This window comes from Phyllobates terribilis, unplaced genomic scaffold, assembly GCF_046119375.1.
Source record: "Phyllobates terribilis strain yellow unplaced genomic scaffold, ASM4611937v1 Scaffold_4__5_contigs__length_816908805, whole genome shotgun sequence".
Classification (NCBI taxonomy): domain Eukaryota; kingdom Metazoa; phylum Chordata; class Amphibia; order Anura; family Dendrobatidae; genus Phyllobates; species Phyllobates terribilis.
Window position 1 is genome coordinate 207,618,859 of NW_027362764.1, and position 17,369 is coordinate 207,636,227.

General features: G+C 43.1%; 1 protein-coding gene across 2 annotated transcripts in view; it reads right to left on the bottom strand.

Moving 5' to 3' along the window:
* OSBPL10 (oxysterol binding protein like 10) overlaps positions 1-17,369 on the bottom strand; it is a 632,317-nt gene that overhangs the window by 322,175 nt on the left and 292,773 nt on the right. The window contains exon 4 of one of the 2 annotated variants that reach the window (XM_073678033.1): positions 9,086-9,277. The exons of the other annotated variant lie outside the window; for it this stretch is intronic. Within the exon in view, the coding sequence (XP_073534134.1) occupies positions 9,086-9,277 (192 nt within the window). The remainder of the gene's footprint in view (positions 1-9,085; positions 9,278-17,369) is intronic. 2 annotated transcript variants of the gene reach the window in all.

Genomic DNA, 17,369 nt, shown 5'->3' on the forward strand with positions numbered 1-17,369 from the left:
ACATAATGTCTTCCAGGGCCCTGGCTGCCTTCTCCTCCCTCAACCCCATGGTTGATCTGACAGCTCTGACCAACTTGTCCGTTCCCTCAATAGGAAAGAGATTAGTTACTTACTGGTAACAGGATTTCTCGGAGACCATGACAGCACCACGAGAGAGGGAATCCGCCCACCAAGGACAGGAAACCTACAGGCTTAAAAGGGGACGGCCCTCCCTCTCGCCTCAGTTTGGATTACAGAGCATTGAGGGGACCGCCCGGTTAGTAGACATAGCAACATAATCATGAAACAAACAGTATATACATTTTCTTACAACACCAATGTGTGAGAATAAAGAATGAAAACAGATAAGAAGTGCTCCCAAAAAGGGGTGAAGGGAGGCAATATAAGGGTGCTGTCATGGTCTCCGAGAAATCCCGTTACCGGTAAGTAACTAATCTCTTTATCGGTCGACCATGACAGCACCACGAGAGAATTGCAGAGATGAAGATTCTAGGGAGGGACCACCGCTTGGAGCACCCTTCTCCCAAATGTGAGGTCATACAAAGCACCCAGATCTAGTCTATAGTGCTTATAGAAGGTAGATGGAGAAGACCAGGTAGCTGCCTTACATATATCCTCCATCGAGACGCCAGACCTCTCTGCCCATGAGGTTGCCACCGCCCGGGTAGAGTGAGCTTTCAGGCCAAGCGGTGCTTCTTCTCCGCTGGATACATAGGCTAGCGTAATGGCCTCCCTAATCCATCTAGCTATGGTGGATCTAGAGACCTTAAGCCCCTTCCTAACCCCCTGATAGGAGACAAACAGGGAACTATCTCTCCTAAAGGGCTGAGTGACAGCAAGGTACCTAACCACACACCTTCTCACATCTAAAGCATGGAAATCTGCTTCTATCTGATTACTAGGGTTCGGACAAAAAGAGGGTAATATTACTTCCTGAAGTCTATGAAACCGGGAAGCTACCTTAGGCAAGTATGCTGGATCTGCTCTAAGAATTATTCTGTCGTCCAGAACCTGGGTGAAGGGAGGGCCAGAGGACAGAGCCTGAATATCACCAATCCTCCTAGCAGATGTTAGGGCTACAAGAAGCGCTGTTTTGAGGGTAATAGATCTCAGGGATACAGAATCTATTGGTTCAAAGGGTGCCCCAGCTAACGCTTTCAGAACCAGGTTTAGGTCCCATGGAACGACATTAGTTTTGGTAACCGGCGTGGACCTACCTACTGCTTTTATAAAGCGGGAAATCCAATAGTTTTCTGCGAGGACACAGTTATAGAGGGCACCTAGTGCCGACACTTGGACCTTCAAGGTGCTCGTTGCTAACCCCAGCTCGAAGCCCCTTTGTAGGAACTCTAAAATCTTTCCTTTGTAGGAACTCTAAAATCTTCCCAATTGGCACTCCCTTATCCACTGAAGATTTAGAAAAAGATAAAAACTTGTTCCAAACTTTTGCATAAATTTTGGTAGTGACAGGCTTTCTACTACGTAATAAAGTAGATACTAGACTCTGGGAAAAACCTTTTAGTTCTAGCAGGGACCTCTCAAATTCTACGCCGTCAAGTGGAGGCCCGGAGCTCGCGGATGGAGCACTGGACCCTGGCTGAGGAGATCCGGAACTTCGGGCAGGACCCAAGGGTCCGAGATGGACAAGTTCCTCAGGCATGAGAACCAGGGTCTTTTGGGCCAAAAGGGGGCGATCAAGAGGACCCTTGTCTTGTCCTCTCTGATATTTCTTAGTACCATAGGCAGAAGGTTTAACGGTGGGAAGGCATAGGCCAGACTGAAGTTTCAAGGGATTTGGAGAGCGCCTACCGTTAGGGGCCTTTCTCTCGGATCTAGGGAGCAAAAAACCTTTGTCTTCCGGTTTTGTTTTGTGGCGAAGTGATCCACCACCGGAAGACCCCATTTCCGGACTAATAGGGAAAAAATGTCCTGTTTTAGTTCCCATTCGCCTTGCCTTAAAAAATGACGGCTTAAGAAGTCTGCCTTTGAATTTTCTTTCCCTTTGATGTGGAGGGCTGTTAAAGAGAGGAGATGGTGTTCCGAGATCTGAAAGAGATGATCCGCCACTCTCATTAGCGATCCAGCACGAGTACCCCCCTGATGGTTAATATAAGCTACTGCTATATTATAATCGGACACGATCCTAATGTTCTTATTGTGAAGGAATGGTAAGAAATGATTAACAGCCCTATCAACTGCCAGTAGTTCCCTAGTATTAGAGGAAAGAGCTCTCTCCGCGTCCGACCAGAACCCCTGGGCAATCCTATCCCCCAAGTGAGCTCCCCATCCATGTAGACTCGCGTCAGTTGTAATTATTTCAGATATTCTGACCACCCAGGGAACTCCTCGAGACAAGTTTTCTAAATTCACCCACCACTGTAGAGAGTCAATAGAAAGGGGAGATAGGAACATCCGTCTCTCCAAGTGCCCATGTAACGAGACCTCATTCTGTAGGACGTCCCACTGTAAAACTCTGGAGTGGTATTGTGCCCACATTACCCCCGGCAGACAAGATATCAGGGTACCAAGTAAGGACATTGCAGCCCTAAGGGACATGACCGGGTTCGCAAGAGCTCCTTCCACCAGCCTTTTGACCTTCTGTTTTTTGGCTTCTGGAAGGAAACACATCTGGAGGTCTGAGTCTAGCATGATACCTATGAACTGCTGTACTCTCGAAGGGACTACCCTGGATTTCTCCAGATTTAGGATCCAGCCCAGGCCTTCCAGAATAGAGGAGACCAATTTAAGATGGGAGAGACATTGAGAGGCTGAGTCTCCAATGATCAAAAAATCATCTAAGTAAGGGATAATTAACACATTATGTTCCCGTACATGAGCCATCACCTCCGCTATCACCTTCGTAAATATTCTAGGGGCTATAGCGAGACCGAATGGCAAGGCCGCAAATTGGAAAAGTCTGATTTCATCCCCTATGACCAAGGCCACTCTAAGGTATTTTTGGAAGCTTCTGTGTATAGGTATATGGTAATATGCGTCCTTTAGATCCAATACTACCATATGACAGCCTGAGAACAATAGTTTTATAGTAGACTTAATGGACTCCATTTTAAAGGTGGGAATTAACTAAAATTTATTCAGGGCCTTAAGGTTAACAATACACCTAAAGGATCCGTCAGGTTTAGTGACCAAAAACAACGGTGAGTAGAACCCCAGTCCCTTCTCTGCTATCGGGACCTCCACTAAGACGGCCTTATGGACCAGATTCAGGACCTCCACCTGTAGGGCCATCTGCTCCCATGTTGAGGACCGGTTTGGGGTCAGGAAGAACCTCCCACGAGGGACTCGCTGAAAGTCGAGTCTCAGGCCGGAACCTACCAGATCAAGGATCCAATTATTAGAAGAGATATTTGTCCAGGCAGGTAAGAAGCCCAATAACCTCCCCCATACCTGGGCCGCGAGTCATTGGCTCAGTTTTCGGGGGCCTTGGCTAGCGGAAGAGGATCCGAACAGGAGCCCTTTACCTTTCGGTCTACGGTCTTCCCATTTATCCTGACCCTTCTGGCGCTTATTACGTAGAAACCTTCTTTTCTGAAAAGGACGTTTGTACGTGGGGGCAGATAGGTTAGGAAAGCCCTTTTTTGTGTCACTTGCTCTATCCAGTAGCTCATCCAGAACCGACCCAAAGAGATGTCCCCCTTCACAAGGGATAGCGCAGAGTCTTGTCCTCGCATGAATGTCCCACGGCCAACATTTTAGCCACAAAGCTCTCCGGGCCGAGTTAGACATGGCGGAAGACCTTGCTGCTAATATGATGGAATCTGCTGATGCGTCCGCCAGAAAGGCTGCCGCCCCCTGAAGAAGAGACATGTCCGCCAAGATTTCCTTCCTGGGGGAATTGTTTTTAAGATGGGCTTCCAGCTGGTCCAGCCAGATCATTAGGGACCTGGCGGTACAAGTAGCATCCACCGCGGGTTTTAGGGCTCCCGCCGAAGTCTCCCAGGTCCCTCTAAGTAAAGAATCAGCCTTTCTATCCAGGGGGTCTTTAAGAGCTCCCATATCATCAAACGGAAGGGAGGAACTCTTAGAGGCTTTGGAAATGGCCAAATCAATTTTGGGGGCTTTTTCCCAGGAGGAAGAGGCAGATTCCTCAAAGGGGTACTTCCTTTTGAAGAATGGAGGTAGAGCGCCCTTTCCTTTCCATTTTTTTCCATTCGCTAAGGATTAAGCCCTGGATTTTTTCGTTCAACGGAAAACTCCTTCTCTTCCTTTGACCCAGCCCCCCGAACATAACGTCCTGGACTGACTTCTCCTGCCTGGCCTCTGTGATGCCCATGGTGGACCGAACCATTTTAATCAGTCTGTCCACTTCACCAAGGGGGAAGCAATTTTGTCCCACACCACTATCAGAGGAGGAAACAGAGGAAAAGTCTGCGCTATCTGAATCCGACTCATAGGGAGAGGATAGGGGGTCATCCAAGACTAAGGGGATCTCACAGTCCGAGTTCATTTTCTCTTTAACTCTCTTGGAGAGGACCTTGTGAATCTCTGTTTTAACTAAGGTTTTTAAACCAGAAGCTAGATCAGGACCCTCTTCTGCCAGTGTCCGGTTTATGCACAATTGACATAGCTTTTCAGGGTATCCGTCAGGAAGAAGAGACTTGAATAGCGCACACGGTATATGCTTTGCCTTGGCGGTACATTTCTTCCCCTGATAAAATATGGAAGGGGAGAAGGGATACCATATTACTAAGTGAACTTACTCGAAGATCACTTACCCAGGCGGCTCAGGAAGAAAAAACAGCTGGGGCCGGATTGGAGGAAGGACCCTTCTCAGCCGGGGGACCTTCCCTAGAGGCTGCAGATTAGTCCGTTCTACCAGAGGTATGGTGACCAGACCTAGACCCCGAGCTCCGTTTTCCTGAGGACCGGCTACCAGGACCACGTGCGCGATGCGTTTTTTGGGGCTCCCCAGACAGCCGCTGAGATGAAGATGGCGGCTGCTCAACCTGCTGCTGCTGCAACTGGACACCTTCAGACTCCATAATGAAAAAATGAAGCTTTGGGAAGCACTGAGCCATGTTACCTGATAGTTTAAATAGGTATTGACTCCTCCCCTCTAGCAGCGCATCAGCACTCTTTTTCCATTTTTTTTTTTTTTGAATTTCGCGCTCTTTTGCCGGCACATGAACGGCGAGTCGCGGTGACGTCATCGGGCCGCGACTTACCGAAAACCCGTAAGTACACGCCGCGCGAGGACGCATGCTGTCAGCGCTCCCTCAGGTAAGCCGCGCTTTAGCGATGCACCGCGCTGCGTTCACCCAGGGCAGGGCGAGGGGACACAATCACCTTGGCCCTCACCCCCCCATACTTACGGAGGGTGATGGTGGGCTGTCACCCCCACTCGGGATGCAGACCCCACCGCACTTTTGGGGCTCAGCCAGGGCCTACAATCCCACGGGAGGCGCACCTGGCTTGAGGCAGAAAAGGGGATGCCACCCCAGACAGGGGCGCAGCCCCACTGCAAAAGGAACCCCCAGTGCTCAGGATGCTGTGCCTCTCCCATATAGGGGCACACGAGCATAGGCCAACGCTGGAGCTGCCGTCCCCAGACAGGGGCGCAGTATCGACAGCCGTCGCCATCCACGTTCTTTCGCCTGCGACCAGCTTCCTCCATCAAGGACAGGAAACCAAACTGAGGCGAGAGGGAGGGCCGCCCCCTTTTAAGCCTGTAGGTTTCCTGTCCTTGGTGGGCGGATTCCCTCTCTCGTGGTGCTGTCATGGTCGACCGATAAAACAGGGCCTACCACTGTCTGATGAAGAGGAGGATGATGAATCACTGAGGCACGGATCCTCCGACTGGGAGGATGAATCATAGTTGGAGGAGATATCCTTATGGGATCTCTTTTTCCCCTTAAGTAAGCCTTTTAGGGAATCTTGAACCTCTGTTCGGATTACGGATCTCAAATTAGAAGCAAAATCCGGGGTGCTCTCCGCTATGGTTTGGTTAATACAGCTAGCACAAAGCTATTTCTGCCAATCTATGGAAAGGGGGACTTGGCATAAGGCACAAACCCTGTGCTTCTGTTTAGCGCTACTCTTCTTAAGTTTTTAAGGAATGAAGCACATAACTTTCCATTACTATTAAGTGACATTCACGAAGATCACTCACCCCTGAAGTCACAAAAGGGTACCGGATTTGGAGGCTGTGGCGGGACACAAGATGAATCCCTTCTGGATGGCCCTGAAGCGTCCGACACCTTACTTCTCCTGCTGCTACGGTTACTGCAGCGGCTGTCCGTGTGAGAGGCGACCGACTGCTTCTTCGGCTGGCGTTGCTGAGGTGGAGGGGTCAGCCGCTGCTGCTCCTGGCTGTCCTGGTCTGCCATAGCTGCTATACCACAAGCACGAGTATAGGCAGCGTTTTACCAGTACAACTCCCCCCCACCTAAAATAGGGCACATCCGGAACCTCCTCTGGTTGAGGTTTGAAAAGCCGGCCGGCAAGCGCTTACAAGGCGCCGCCATGATGGATCCGGATGCCGCCCCCCTCAACGTCATCGGGCACGCCTCTGCCAGCGTGAACTGCGCCGTGACGTCAGGCGCGTCACACCCGGAAGATGCCGCTCCCGGCATGCGGCCAGCCAGGAGCCTGCTGCAGGGAGAGGACAGTGCAGCGGTCTGCGGGGAGCCGGAGCCCTCCTCACAGCCTGCGCACGCTCGGACACGGCTCCAGGAAACCGCGGACGGCGCTTCTGGAACCCGGTGCACAGGCTGGTGCCCGCTGTTCCGCAACGGAACAGGCCCAGGTAAGTATGAACATCTTTCAGACAGGTTCCCATCAAGGACAGGAAACCAACTGAAGCAAGGGAGAGGTACCGCCCTTTTATTTCAGACCGTTTCCTGTCCTTGGTGGGGCGGATCCCTCTCTCTCAAGGTGTGCTGTCATGGGTGAGGGGAAAATGAAAGTCAGACATTGCTTTTCAACCCTGCTTCCACAGAATTTAAAAAAAAACTAAACTCATGAAATAGGCCTGTACAGAAATGATGGTACCCCTGAAAATAATGTGACAAAAGGGACATATTAAATCAAGTTGTGTCCACTAATTAACATCACAGGTGTCTACAATCTTGTAATCAGTCAGTGGGCCTGTAGTGTGTAAATGTCTGTCCTATTCCTGATCTAAGGGTCTAGACTTTTAGCTGAGATGAATCTGTGCTACAGTATATTAATCACTTAAACCTGAGCCGTGTATGAGGGAGTCAGTTGGAGTTGGTGTCATGGAAATTGAGGAGTCGGAGCTTTAGCTTATTGACTCCACAGCCTTGGTCATCGTCCCGTGAATTTTGTGATTTTACCATGTACCAGATGTCTAAGGTGCATATCTATGTAGGTCACTAGTGGGAGAGAGCAGAATCAATAAATGACAATGTTTTTTGTTTTTCTGATTAAGCATAAAAAGATGTGCAAAGAATCCTGGAATGAAGAGATTTTAGATTTTTCCTTTGTTAATCAACTTTTTACATCAACTTTTTACATCAACATAGCTATGAAAGAGTTGATTTATTTTGTAGCACATTGACTACACTTGTTACATGGGCTGTCCGTGTGTTGTCTGGTGCCCACGAGGGACAGCACATGGACCGAAAACAGGCTTTTCTGAACAAGACTTTCGTTTTAACAATTACGGTAAATGGCTGGAACTGGAGCTTTCGCTGATCCAGCCTGTAAGGGCTCGCTCACACTTGGGTATAAATCTGTCTCATTCTCATCCAGGAGAGTATACAATAGTTTTTTGTTTTTGTGAAACCCAGCCCACACCCCATCAATCAGCGGGGAGCGCGTCACTGAGTCGCCCCCAGCTGCAGCCAGAACTTGACGTTATATCAGCGGATGTCAGAGCCGGCTGCACCCGGGGGTCACGTGATGCCTGTGAGCGGCCAGCGATAGCGCCTCTCACAGGCAATAAAGAAAACGCAAGGTAATTACAAAATGACTTGTTGTCCCAATTTAAATCCATGGGGGCAATGTTAATAGTTGTGGACAACCTCTTTAACAAAAATTAAAACATGAAGTCAGGAGAGTTTTGAACACCTAACGGACGACGTGTCCATTACATGTTTAAAACTCTCCTGCATCCATGTTCTAGTTTTTGTTAAATACAGGATCTTTGAAGGGATGGTGAGTGCCAGCTTTCCACTTCTTTTGGCATATATTTGGATTGACTTTATTTTGGTGTTTCACCCAAGATCACTATTGTCTGGTGGAATAACACATTCATAAGTAACAGGACATTGAGGCGGACTTATGGTATATGGTCCCAGAATCTTCGCTATTTCTGTATATACAATGGCTATTCACAGTGAGCTGCTAATCACAGGGGGAAGGGGGCGAGGTCAGACAATGAAAATCACAAGATGATAAAACCATCACTATAAGTAAACACCCCCACATAGAGTAATAAATGACACATCTCTGAATTCTAGGTCTCAGGCTCTATCTCCTGCTGTTTTCAGATTACATAGTAAAAACCTGCTAACAAATTCCCTTTCAAACAAAGATAATAAACAAAAAGCAAACAAATTTTAGTGAAAATATTATCTTGCATCCTTAGCACCACACTGTTTTCTAGACAGATAACAATTGTGGCTCAGACGGTAAAGTGACATTGGTTGGTGGGAAAGGTATGGATTACAATGCAACATTGTAAATCAAAATTTTAGGGCAAAGTAAGCAACCCAATTGTGGTACTAAAATAGACATATTTTAAGATGCACCACATTAATCATCCTACAAAAGAAGATAAATTTAGAGCACTTTAAATCTGCCTTGTCTAAGTTTATGTTGTCGAGAACATTGATTTAGTAAATCTGCCCCAAAATCTTTAATAATGACACATTACCATTCTATATATCAGCCCTTAATTTTAGAGAACAAATATTTTTGGGATTTTGAGAATGATTCTTTGTTTGGATTGTTTTATTCCGATATTGTTAGGTCTTCATTATAATAACCAGCGTACTTCAAATGACATTAGCAAAACAACTCTAAAATAATGGACAACTAGTGATCAGTAGACGTTACACTGACCCTATAGCCTTAGCTCTTAAAACACAGTATTTCTGACCTCTTTAACTTCATGCAGATGGGCAGGATTCTGGATCTTGGATCTTCGGGCAGCAGCTGGGGACTTGTGATGTGTGATGGTGACAACACTCGGGCCGCCTTGTGCCAGGTGCCTTTGGCTCCCAGGGGATGAGGAATTGGTAGTTCCATGGGGAAGCAATGAAAAGCTTCTGGCTCTCTGAGACAATGAGCTCTACAAGAAGAATAGAGCAATGACATGTTATTATGAAGAATAAATTTGAGAGCGGAGATCAATGGCTTGATGTTTTCAGAGCCCCATGATACGTCAGGATTGACATTCTAGATTGATTCTTACAATTTCCTCCAGTAATAGTACACGGTTTTAAAGAAGACAAATATAATGATGTGACAGTGGGGAACACAAATTTTCTTAGCGCCTGCACATATATTAATCTTTCAGGAAGAAAAGTCATAATAAGTATGAAAGTCAGCCTATATCTTCAATAATTTGATTCAATGATTGTCATATTTTGAAAGTTCGAAGCAGAGGAGGAGAAAAAGTTTTATCTAAAAAAAAAATTAATGCAGAGAAATTTTCCCAACATTTAAGAAAAAGAGCAATGTCCTTTACATAATGTTTCTTTGTCATTTGTTTTCTCCTGAGGCCTCATTCAAACATTATATCTACAGGACCTAGACCCCCTTGAGGTTCACGTGCATTAAACTTAGCAAACGCTGTAAAGCCCACAACTATAATGTCCAGATGTCTCACAAAAATTATATAGATGTCATAAACTAAACTGCAGTTCTATCTGTGCTTCTTTTCCTTCCTTATGCTTTACAGAGTAACTGTGCTTATTCAGATTGGCTGTTGCATACAAGCAAAAGGTCCTGCAAACTATATAAAGAAAGCTCAATATTTTCTCTCTATGGCCCAGATTAATCAAAGCTACTTTCTTTTTCATTTTGGAGTAGATTGCTTTGAAAACTGCAAATTTTTGATGCAACTTGCTGTTGAGCAAAAATTTTGTAACTTATTGCGTTTTTGTGAGAGTTTCTCCCAGCTCCATCGAAATGGACTTAGATTAGGTGGGATAGAGTTTAGACGGGGATAACGCCACAGCTTGTCTAATTGTAATAATGAGTTCCTTATGCCAGAAATCTTACTCCAATCAGAGACTGGAGTAAGATTTCTGGCATGGTGCATGGACACGCATGTCACTCTTCAGACAACTCCTGATTCATTAAGAGGAATCTGACTTCTACATGATCCCTCATCAGCACCGTAGAGAAAATCTATATGACAATGCAAGAATGAGTAGAAAGCAAGACTGATAGAGAAAAGAGGAAGAAGGAGAGAAAAACAAAATGTTTGTGCATAAATGTATACTTGCAAGCCTCAAAAATGGCTGAGTAGAAATGCAAGTTTGTGCTCCTTTGGTTTACCCTCGGAAGAGTAGCACAGGAGCACAATAGCTTCTCTTCCAAGTGAAATGCAATTCATACGAAATGTGTCAGGACATTTAAGTGCCCATGTAAATGACATTTATTGGGTAAAATGAATCTGCAAATATGTTTTTGTGCCCAAAAAGTAACACTAAAGCCTCATCCATGGATCCTGTGAAATTGACTGCTCTATACCGAAGGACCTCTAAATCTATTTCCACTAGGGACTTACCGGCCAGAACATATTGATGCCTGTATCTCAATAATACTTCATGTTAAAATTTTTGAAAATTGCCTTAATTTACCTTAACGCGGATCTGTCTTCAGTTTTTACAAAAGAAAGTGCATACGTTACTGACTAGGACTATTAGACCTGTTGAGGCAGATGTACTTATTTTGAAATTCACGTCAAAACGATTGTGTAAACCTTTTTGGAAGTTTTAAAGCTTAATATTAAAATTCTCATTTTAACATCAGGAGGAAAAAAACTTAAGGCAAGATCAGAGAAGGAAAGATAATTCAGTCCTGCACTAGGACACAGCTACATCACTTTTTGCGTAACAGGACTACTACTTAGGTCCTGTAGGGTAAAGGCCACCAGTCCCTTGTGAATATTACTAAAAGATGGTGGGATTTCCAATTTTTCTAGAAATGTTGCTTCATAATTCACCACTTTCTTCCACTATTATCATCAGCAACATTTATTAAAAAAAAAAAAAACATACATTTACAAAAATAGACAAAAAACATACAAAGAAACATTACAACATACATATATGCAGAATTATTGGAATATTACATTAATTTCTAAGCTAAATTATTTATAAATCATGAATTATTTTCTTAAAGACAATCGTGAAAAAAAGGAAATAATAAAATGGTCATGAATCTAATATCAAGAGGACAGAAGATTGACAGCAAGGGGATGATGATGACGACAGGGGAACTGAAAAAGAAGAAAAATGTATTCTTATCACTTCGGGTGATGTAAGGGAAGATTATATGTTCAAAAGTCAGGTAAAAACAATGTGAGCGCTGCGGGAGAATGCAATCTCACACAATGAGCGTATCAGTATGGCGCTTTGTGTATTTTGATTGAGTGACTAAACTTGGAAAAGAGAACAACAAAAGAAAATGTGATAAAAGACATTCATAAAACATTTATATAACAAAGAATGTAAAATAGTGCAGCATATCCTAGGATAGGGATCTTCAATATTGTTACAAAGCTGTCACAGTTTAATATTGAAAAGATAGCATGGTTCACAAGAATGAATCTATGACATTCTTAAATGGCAACGTGTGCGTGTGTGTGTGTGTGTGTGTATATATGTATATATATATATATATATATATATATATATATATATATATATATATTTATTTATTTATTTCACACTCACACACACATACAGTTTGATAATCCTCTCCTTTGTTTCAATTGACATCTCTCGTGTTGGAGCCATGATTCATGTCAGTCCACTTGGTGCAACAGCTCTCCAAGGTGTGATCACTCCTTTTTAGACGCAGACTAACGAGCAGATCTAATTTGATGCAGGTGTTAGTTTTGAAAATGAAAATTTACAGGGTGATTCCATAATTTTTTCCTCAGAATTGAGTAATTCCAGAATTTTTCCCTCTGCTTGGTCTGAAAAAAATTACCCTTACTGAGTAACACATTTTTTATCTTGATTTCTTTTAGTGTTTCTTAAAGCCCTAAAGTTGCCATTTGAAATGACTTTAGTTTTGTGCCATGTCTGTGATCTGCTTTTTTCCAACAACATTAAACAACTGAATGAACATCCTCCGAGCCCGGTGACTCCATAATTTTTGCCACGGGTTATATTATATATATATATATATATATATATATATATATATATATATATATACTGTATGTGTATGTATGTGTATATATATATATATATATACTGTATGTGTATGTATGTGTATATATATATATATATATATATATATATATATATATATATATATATATATATATACACACATACATACACATACAGTACAGACCAAAAGTTTGGACATACCTTCTCATTTAAAGATTTTTCTGTATTTTCATGATTATGAAAATTGTACATTCACACTGAAGGCATCAAAACTATGAATTAACACATGTGGAATTATATACTTAACAAACAAGTATGAAACAACTGAAAGTATGTCTTATATTCTAGGTTCTTCAAAGTAGCCACCTTTTGCTTTGATGACTGCTTTCTCACTCTTGGCATTCTCTTGATGAGCTTCAAGAGGTAGTCACCGGAAATGGTCTTCCAATAATCTTGAAGGAGTTCCCAGAGATGCTTAGCACTTGTTGGCCCTTTTGCCTTCACTCTGCGGTCCAGCTCACAACAAACCATCTCGATTGGGTTCAGGTCTGGTGACTGTGGAGGCCAGGTCATCTGGCGTAGCACCCCATCACGCTCCCTCTTGGTTAAATAGCCCTTGGCACAGCCTGGAGGTGTGTTTGGGGTCATTGTCCTGTTGAAAAATAAATGATGGTCCAACTAAACGCAAACCTGATGGAATAGCATGCCGCTGCAAGATGCCGTGGTAGCCATGCTGGTTCTGTATGCCTTCAATTTTGAATAAATCCCCAACAGTGTCACCAGCAAAGCACCCCCACACCATCACACCTCCTCCTCCATGCTTCACGGTGGGAACCAGGCATGTAGAGTCCATCCGTTCACCTTTTCTGCATCGCACAAAGACACGGTGGTTGTAACCAAAGATCTCAAATGTGGACTCATCAGACCAAAGCACAGATTTCCACTGGTCTAATGTCCATTCCTTGTGTTCTTTAGCCCAAACAAGTCTCTTCTGCTTGTTGCCTGTCCTTAGCAGTGGTTTCTTAGCAGCTATTTTACCATGAAGGCCTGCTGTACAAAGTCTCCTCTTAACAGTTGTTGTAGAGATGTGTCTGTTGCTAGAACTCTGTGTGGCATTGACCTGGTTTCTAATCTGAGCTGCTGTTAACCTGTGATTTCTGAGGCTGGTGACTCGGATAAACTTATCCTCAGAAGCAGAGGTGACTCTTGGTCTTCCTTTCCTGGGGCGGTCCTCATGTGAGCCAGTTTCTATGTAGCGCTTGATGGTTTTTGGAACTGCACTTGGGGACATTTTCAAAGTTGGCCCAATTTTTTGGACTGACTGACCTTCATTTCTTAAAGTAATGATGGCCACTCGTTTTTCTTTACTTAGCAGCTTTTGTCTTGCCATAATACAAATTCTAACAGTGTGAAGGGAGGAACGGGGAGTGAGGCCGCCGGTCGGGGTACTTCTGCCGTATATATATATATATGTATGTGTGTGTATGTATATGTATATATATATATATATATATATATATATATATATATATATATATATATATATATATATATATATATATATATACATATACATATATATATATATATACATATACATATATATATATACACACACACACAGTACAGACCAAAAGTTTGGACACACCTTCTCATTTAAATTTTTTTCTGCATTTTCATGACTTTGAAAATTGTACATTCACACTGAAGGCATCAAAACTATGCATTAACACATGTGGAATTATATACTTAATAAAAAAGTGTGAAACAACTGAAAATATGTCTTATATTCTAGGTTCTTCAAGTAGCCACCTTTTGCTTTGATGACTGCTTTGCACACTCTTGGCATTCTCTTGATGAGCTTCAAGAGGTAGTCACCGGAAATGGTTTTCACTTCACAGGTGTGCCCTGTCAGGTTTAATAAGTGGGATTTCTTGCCTTATAAATGGGGTTGGGACCATCAGTTGTGTTGTGCAGAAGTCAGGTGGATACACAGCTGATAGTCCTACTGAATAGACTGTTAGAATTTGTATTATGGCAAGAAAAAAGCAGCTAAGTAAAGAAAAACGAGTGGCTATCATTACTTTAAGAAATGAAGGTCAGTCAGTCTGAAAAATTGGGAAAACTTTGAAAGTGTCCCCAAGTGCAGTTGCAAAAACTATCAAGCACTACAAAGAAACTGGCTCACATGAGGACCGCCCCAGGAAAGGAAGACCAAGAGTCACCTCTGCTTCTGAGGATAAGTTTATCCGAGTCACCAGCCTCAGAAATCACAGGTTAACAGCAGCTCAGATTAGAGACCAGGTCAATGTCACACAGAGTTCTAGCAGCAGACACATCTCTACAACAACTGTTAAGAGGAGACTTTGTGCAGCAGGCCTTCATGGTAAAATGGCTGCTAGGAAACCACTGCTAAGGACAGGCAACAAGCAGAAGAGACTTGTTTGGGCTACAGAACACAAGGAATGGACATTAGACCAGTGGAAATCTGTGCTTTGGTCTGATGAGTCAAAATTTGAGATCTTTGGTTACAACCACCGTGTCATTTTGCGACGCAGAAAAGGTGAACAGATGGACTCTACATGCCTGGTTCCCACCGTGAAGCATGGAGGAGGAGGTGTGATGGTGTGGGGGTGCTTTGCTGGTGACACTGTTGGGGATTTATTCAAAATTGAAGGCATACTGAACCAGCATGGCTACCACAGCATCTTGCAGCGGCATGCTATTCAATCCTGTTTCCGTTTAGTTGGACCATCATTTATTTTTCAACAGGACAATGACCCCAAACACACCTCCAGGCTGTGTAAGGGCTATTTGACCAAACAGGAGAGTGATGGGGTGCTACGCCAGATGATCTGGCCTCCACAGTCACCAGACCTGAACCCAGTCGAGATGGTTTGGGGTGAGCTGGACCGCAGAGTGAAGCAAAAGGGCCAACAAGTGCTAAGCATCTCTGGGAACTCCTTCAAGATTGCTGGAAGACCATTTCCGGTGACTACCTCTTGAAGCTCATCAAGAGAATGCCAAGAGTGTTTAAAGCAGTCATCAAAGCAAAAGGTGGCTACTTTGAAGAACCTAGAATATAAGACATATTTTCAATTGTTTCACACTTTTTTGTTAAGTATATAATTCCACATGTGTTAATTCATAGTTTTGATGCCTTCAGTGTGAATGTACAATTTTCATAGTTATGAAAATACAAAAAAAATCTTTAAATGAGAAGGTGTGTCCAAACTTTTGGTCTGTACTGTATATACACATACACGCACATTTGGTCGTTTATTAGAATATTTGTCTTCGTTCTTCTAAGAAGAATTGCATGTACGTGGCTTCTAACCTCTGCTTTTCCCCAGTCTATTTGCCTGCCTTCAGCTGAATTGATATCAGAACGTTCTCATTTGGAGTACAGATGCTGACAGTGAAAGGTTCAGCGGCTAACTCCGTGGTACCAACCCAGATGTCCTTGTGGAAGTTCATATCCCTGTACAAAGATTAAAGGGTGAAAGCCATGGCAACCCCTGTAATCTGGTAAACAGAGTGACTTGCACCAAGTCTATCCATGGTAGTCATTTTTAGAGGTTCCAGACGACCACTGATAGAGCCACATATTTCTTTTACATGGTATCTTATAAGCAATTTACATGTTATAGTGGCAAACATCAGGATTTAAAGGGATTATCCAGTTTAGAGAATCCAATGTTATCCACCCTCTAATAGAATACTTCAGTTACACATGTGAAAAAAATTGTTGTCACCCTTCCGTTAAAGTAAGAAAAACCCACAATAGTCTCTGAAATAACTTCCAACTGACAAAAATAATTTTTAATTTAAAACTTACTGAATAAAGAACTAAACACTAATTAACTAATACTAATGACATTGCTTTTGAATTGCGGTTCAATAGAAAAAGTTTTAAAAATAAACTAATGAAAATGACCTGGGCAAAAATGATGGCACCCCTAGAAAAGATAATTTGACTATAAGGACATGTGAATATAGAGTGTGTCCTGTAATTAACATCACAGGTGTCTAAAAACTTGTAATCAGTCAGTCAGTCTGCCTATTTAGGGAGTGAAAAGTAGTCACTGTGCTGTTTAGTATCAGGATGTGTACCACACTGAACACCAGCCAAAGAAAGCTAAGGAGAGATGTCTCAGGAGATTAGACAGAAAATGATAGACTAACATGTTAAATGTAAAGACTATAAAACCACCACCAAATAGGTTGATGTTTCTGTTAATAGAGTAGCACATTTAATTCAGAAGTTTTAAGTCCATGGACGTGGCTACAAGAGGAAAACTGATGACAAATTGAATAGACGGTTTATATGAATGGTAACCAAAGAGCCCACAATAACTTCCAAAAATATTTGAGGTTAACTTCAAAGTCAATATACATCAGTGGCAGATCTCACCATCCGTCGCTGTCTTGGCCAAAATGGACGCCATGAAAGACAACAGAGGAGGAAACCACTGTTGAAAGCAAATCATAAAAAAAGACTGGAAAATTCCAAAATGCATAACGACAAGCCAAAAAACTTCTGAGAGAATGTCCTTTGGACAGATGAATCAATACTGGAGCCTTCTGGCAAGTCACATCAGCTCTATGTTCATAGATACAAAAATGAAGCATACAAAGAAAAGAACACTGTACCCACTGTGAAACATGGAGAAGGCTTGAATAGGTTTTGGGCCTGCTTAGATGCATCAGTTGTAGAGTGCCTTGAATGACATTTTATGACTAACAAAGCATCCTGTGGGCAAAATTTGCTGCCCAGTGTCCGAAAGCTTAGTCTGAGTGGCAGGTCATAGGATAATGACCCAAAACACACAGATAACATCCTTCTTAGCCATTCTTGGCTAAGAGCAAAGCACTGGACTCTTTTGAAGTGGTCTACTATGAGCCATTATAGAAATATTTTGAACATCTGTTTAAGGAGCTGAAACATGCTGTCTGGAGAAGGCACCTTCACGCCTGAGACAGCTGGAGCAGTTTGCTTATGAGGAGTAGTCCAAAATACCTGTGGAA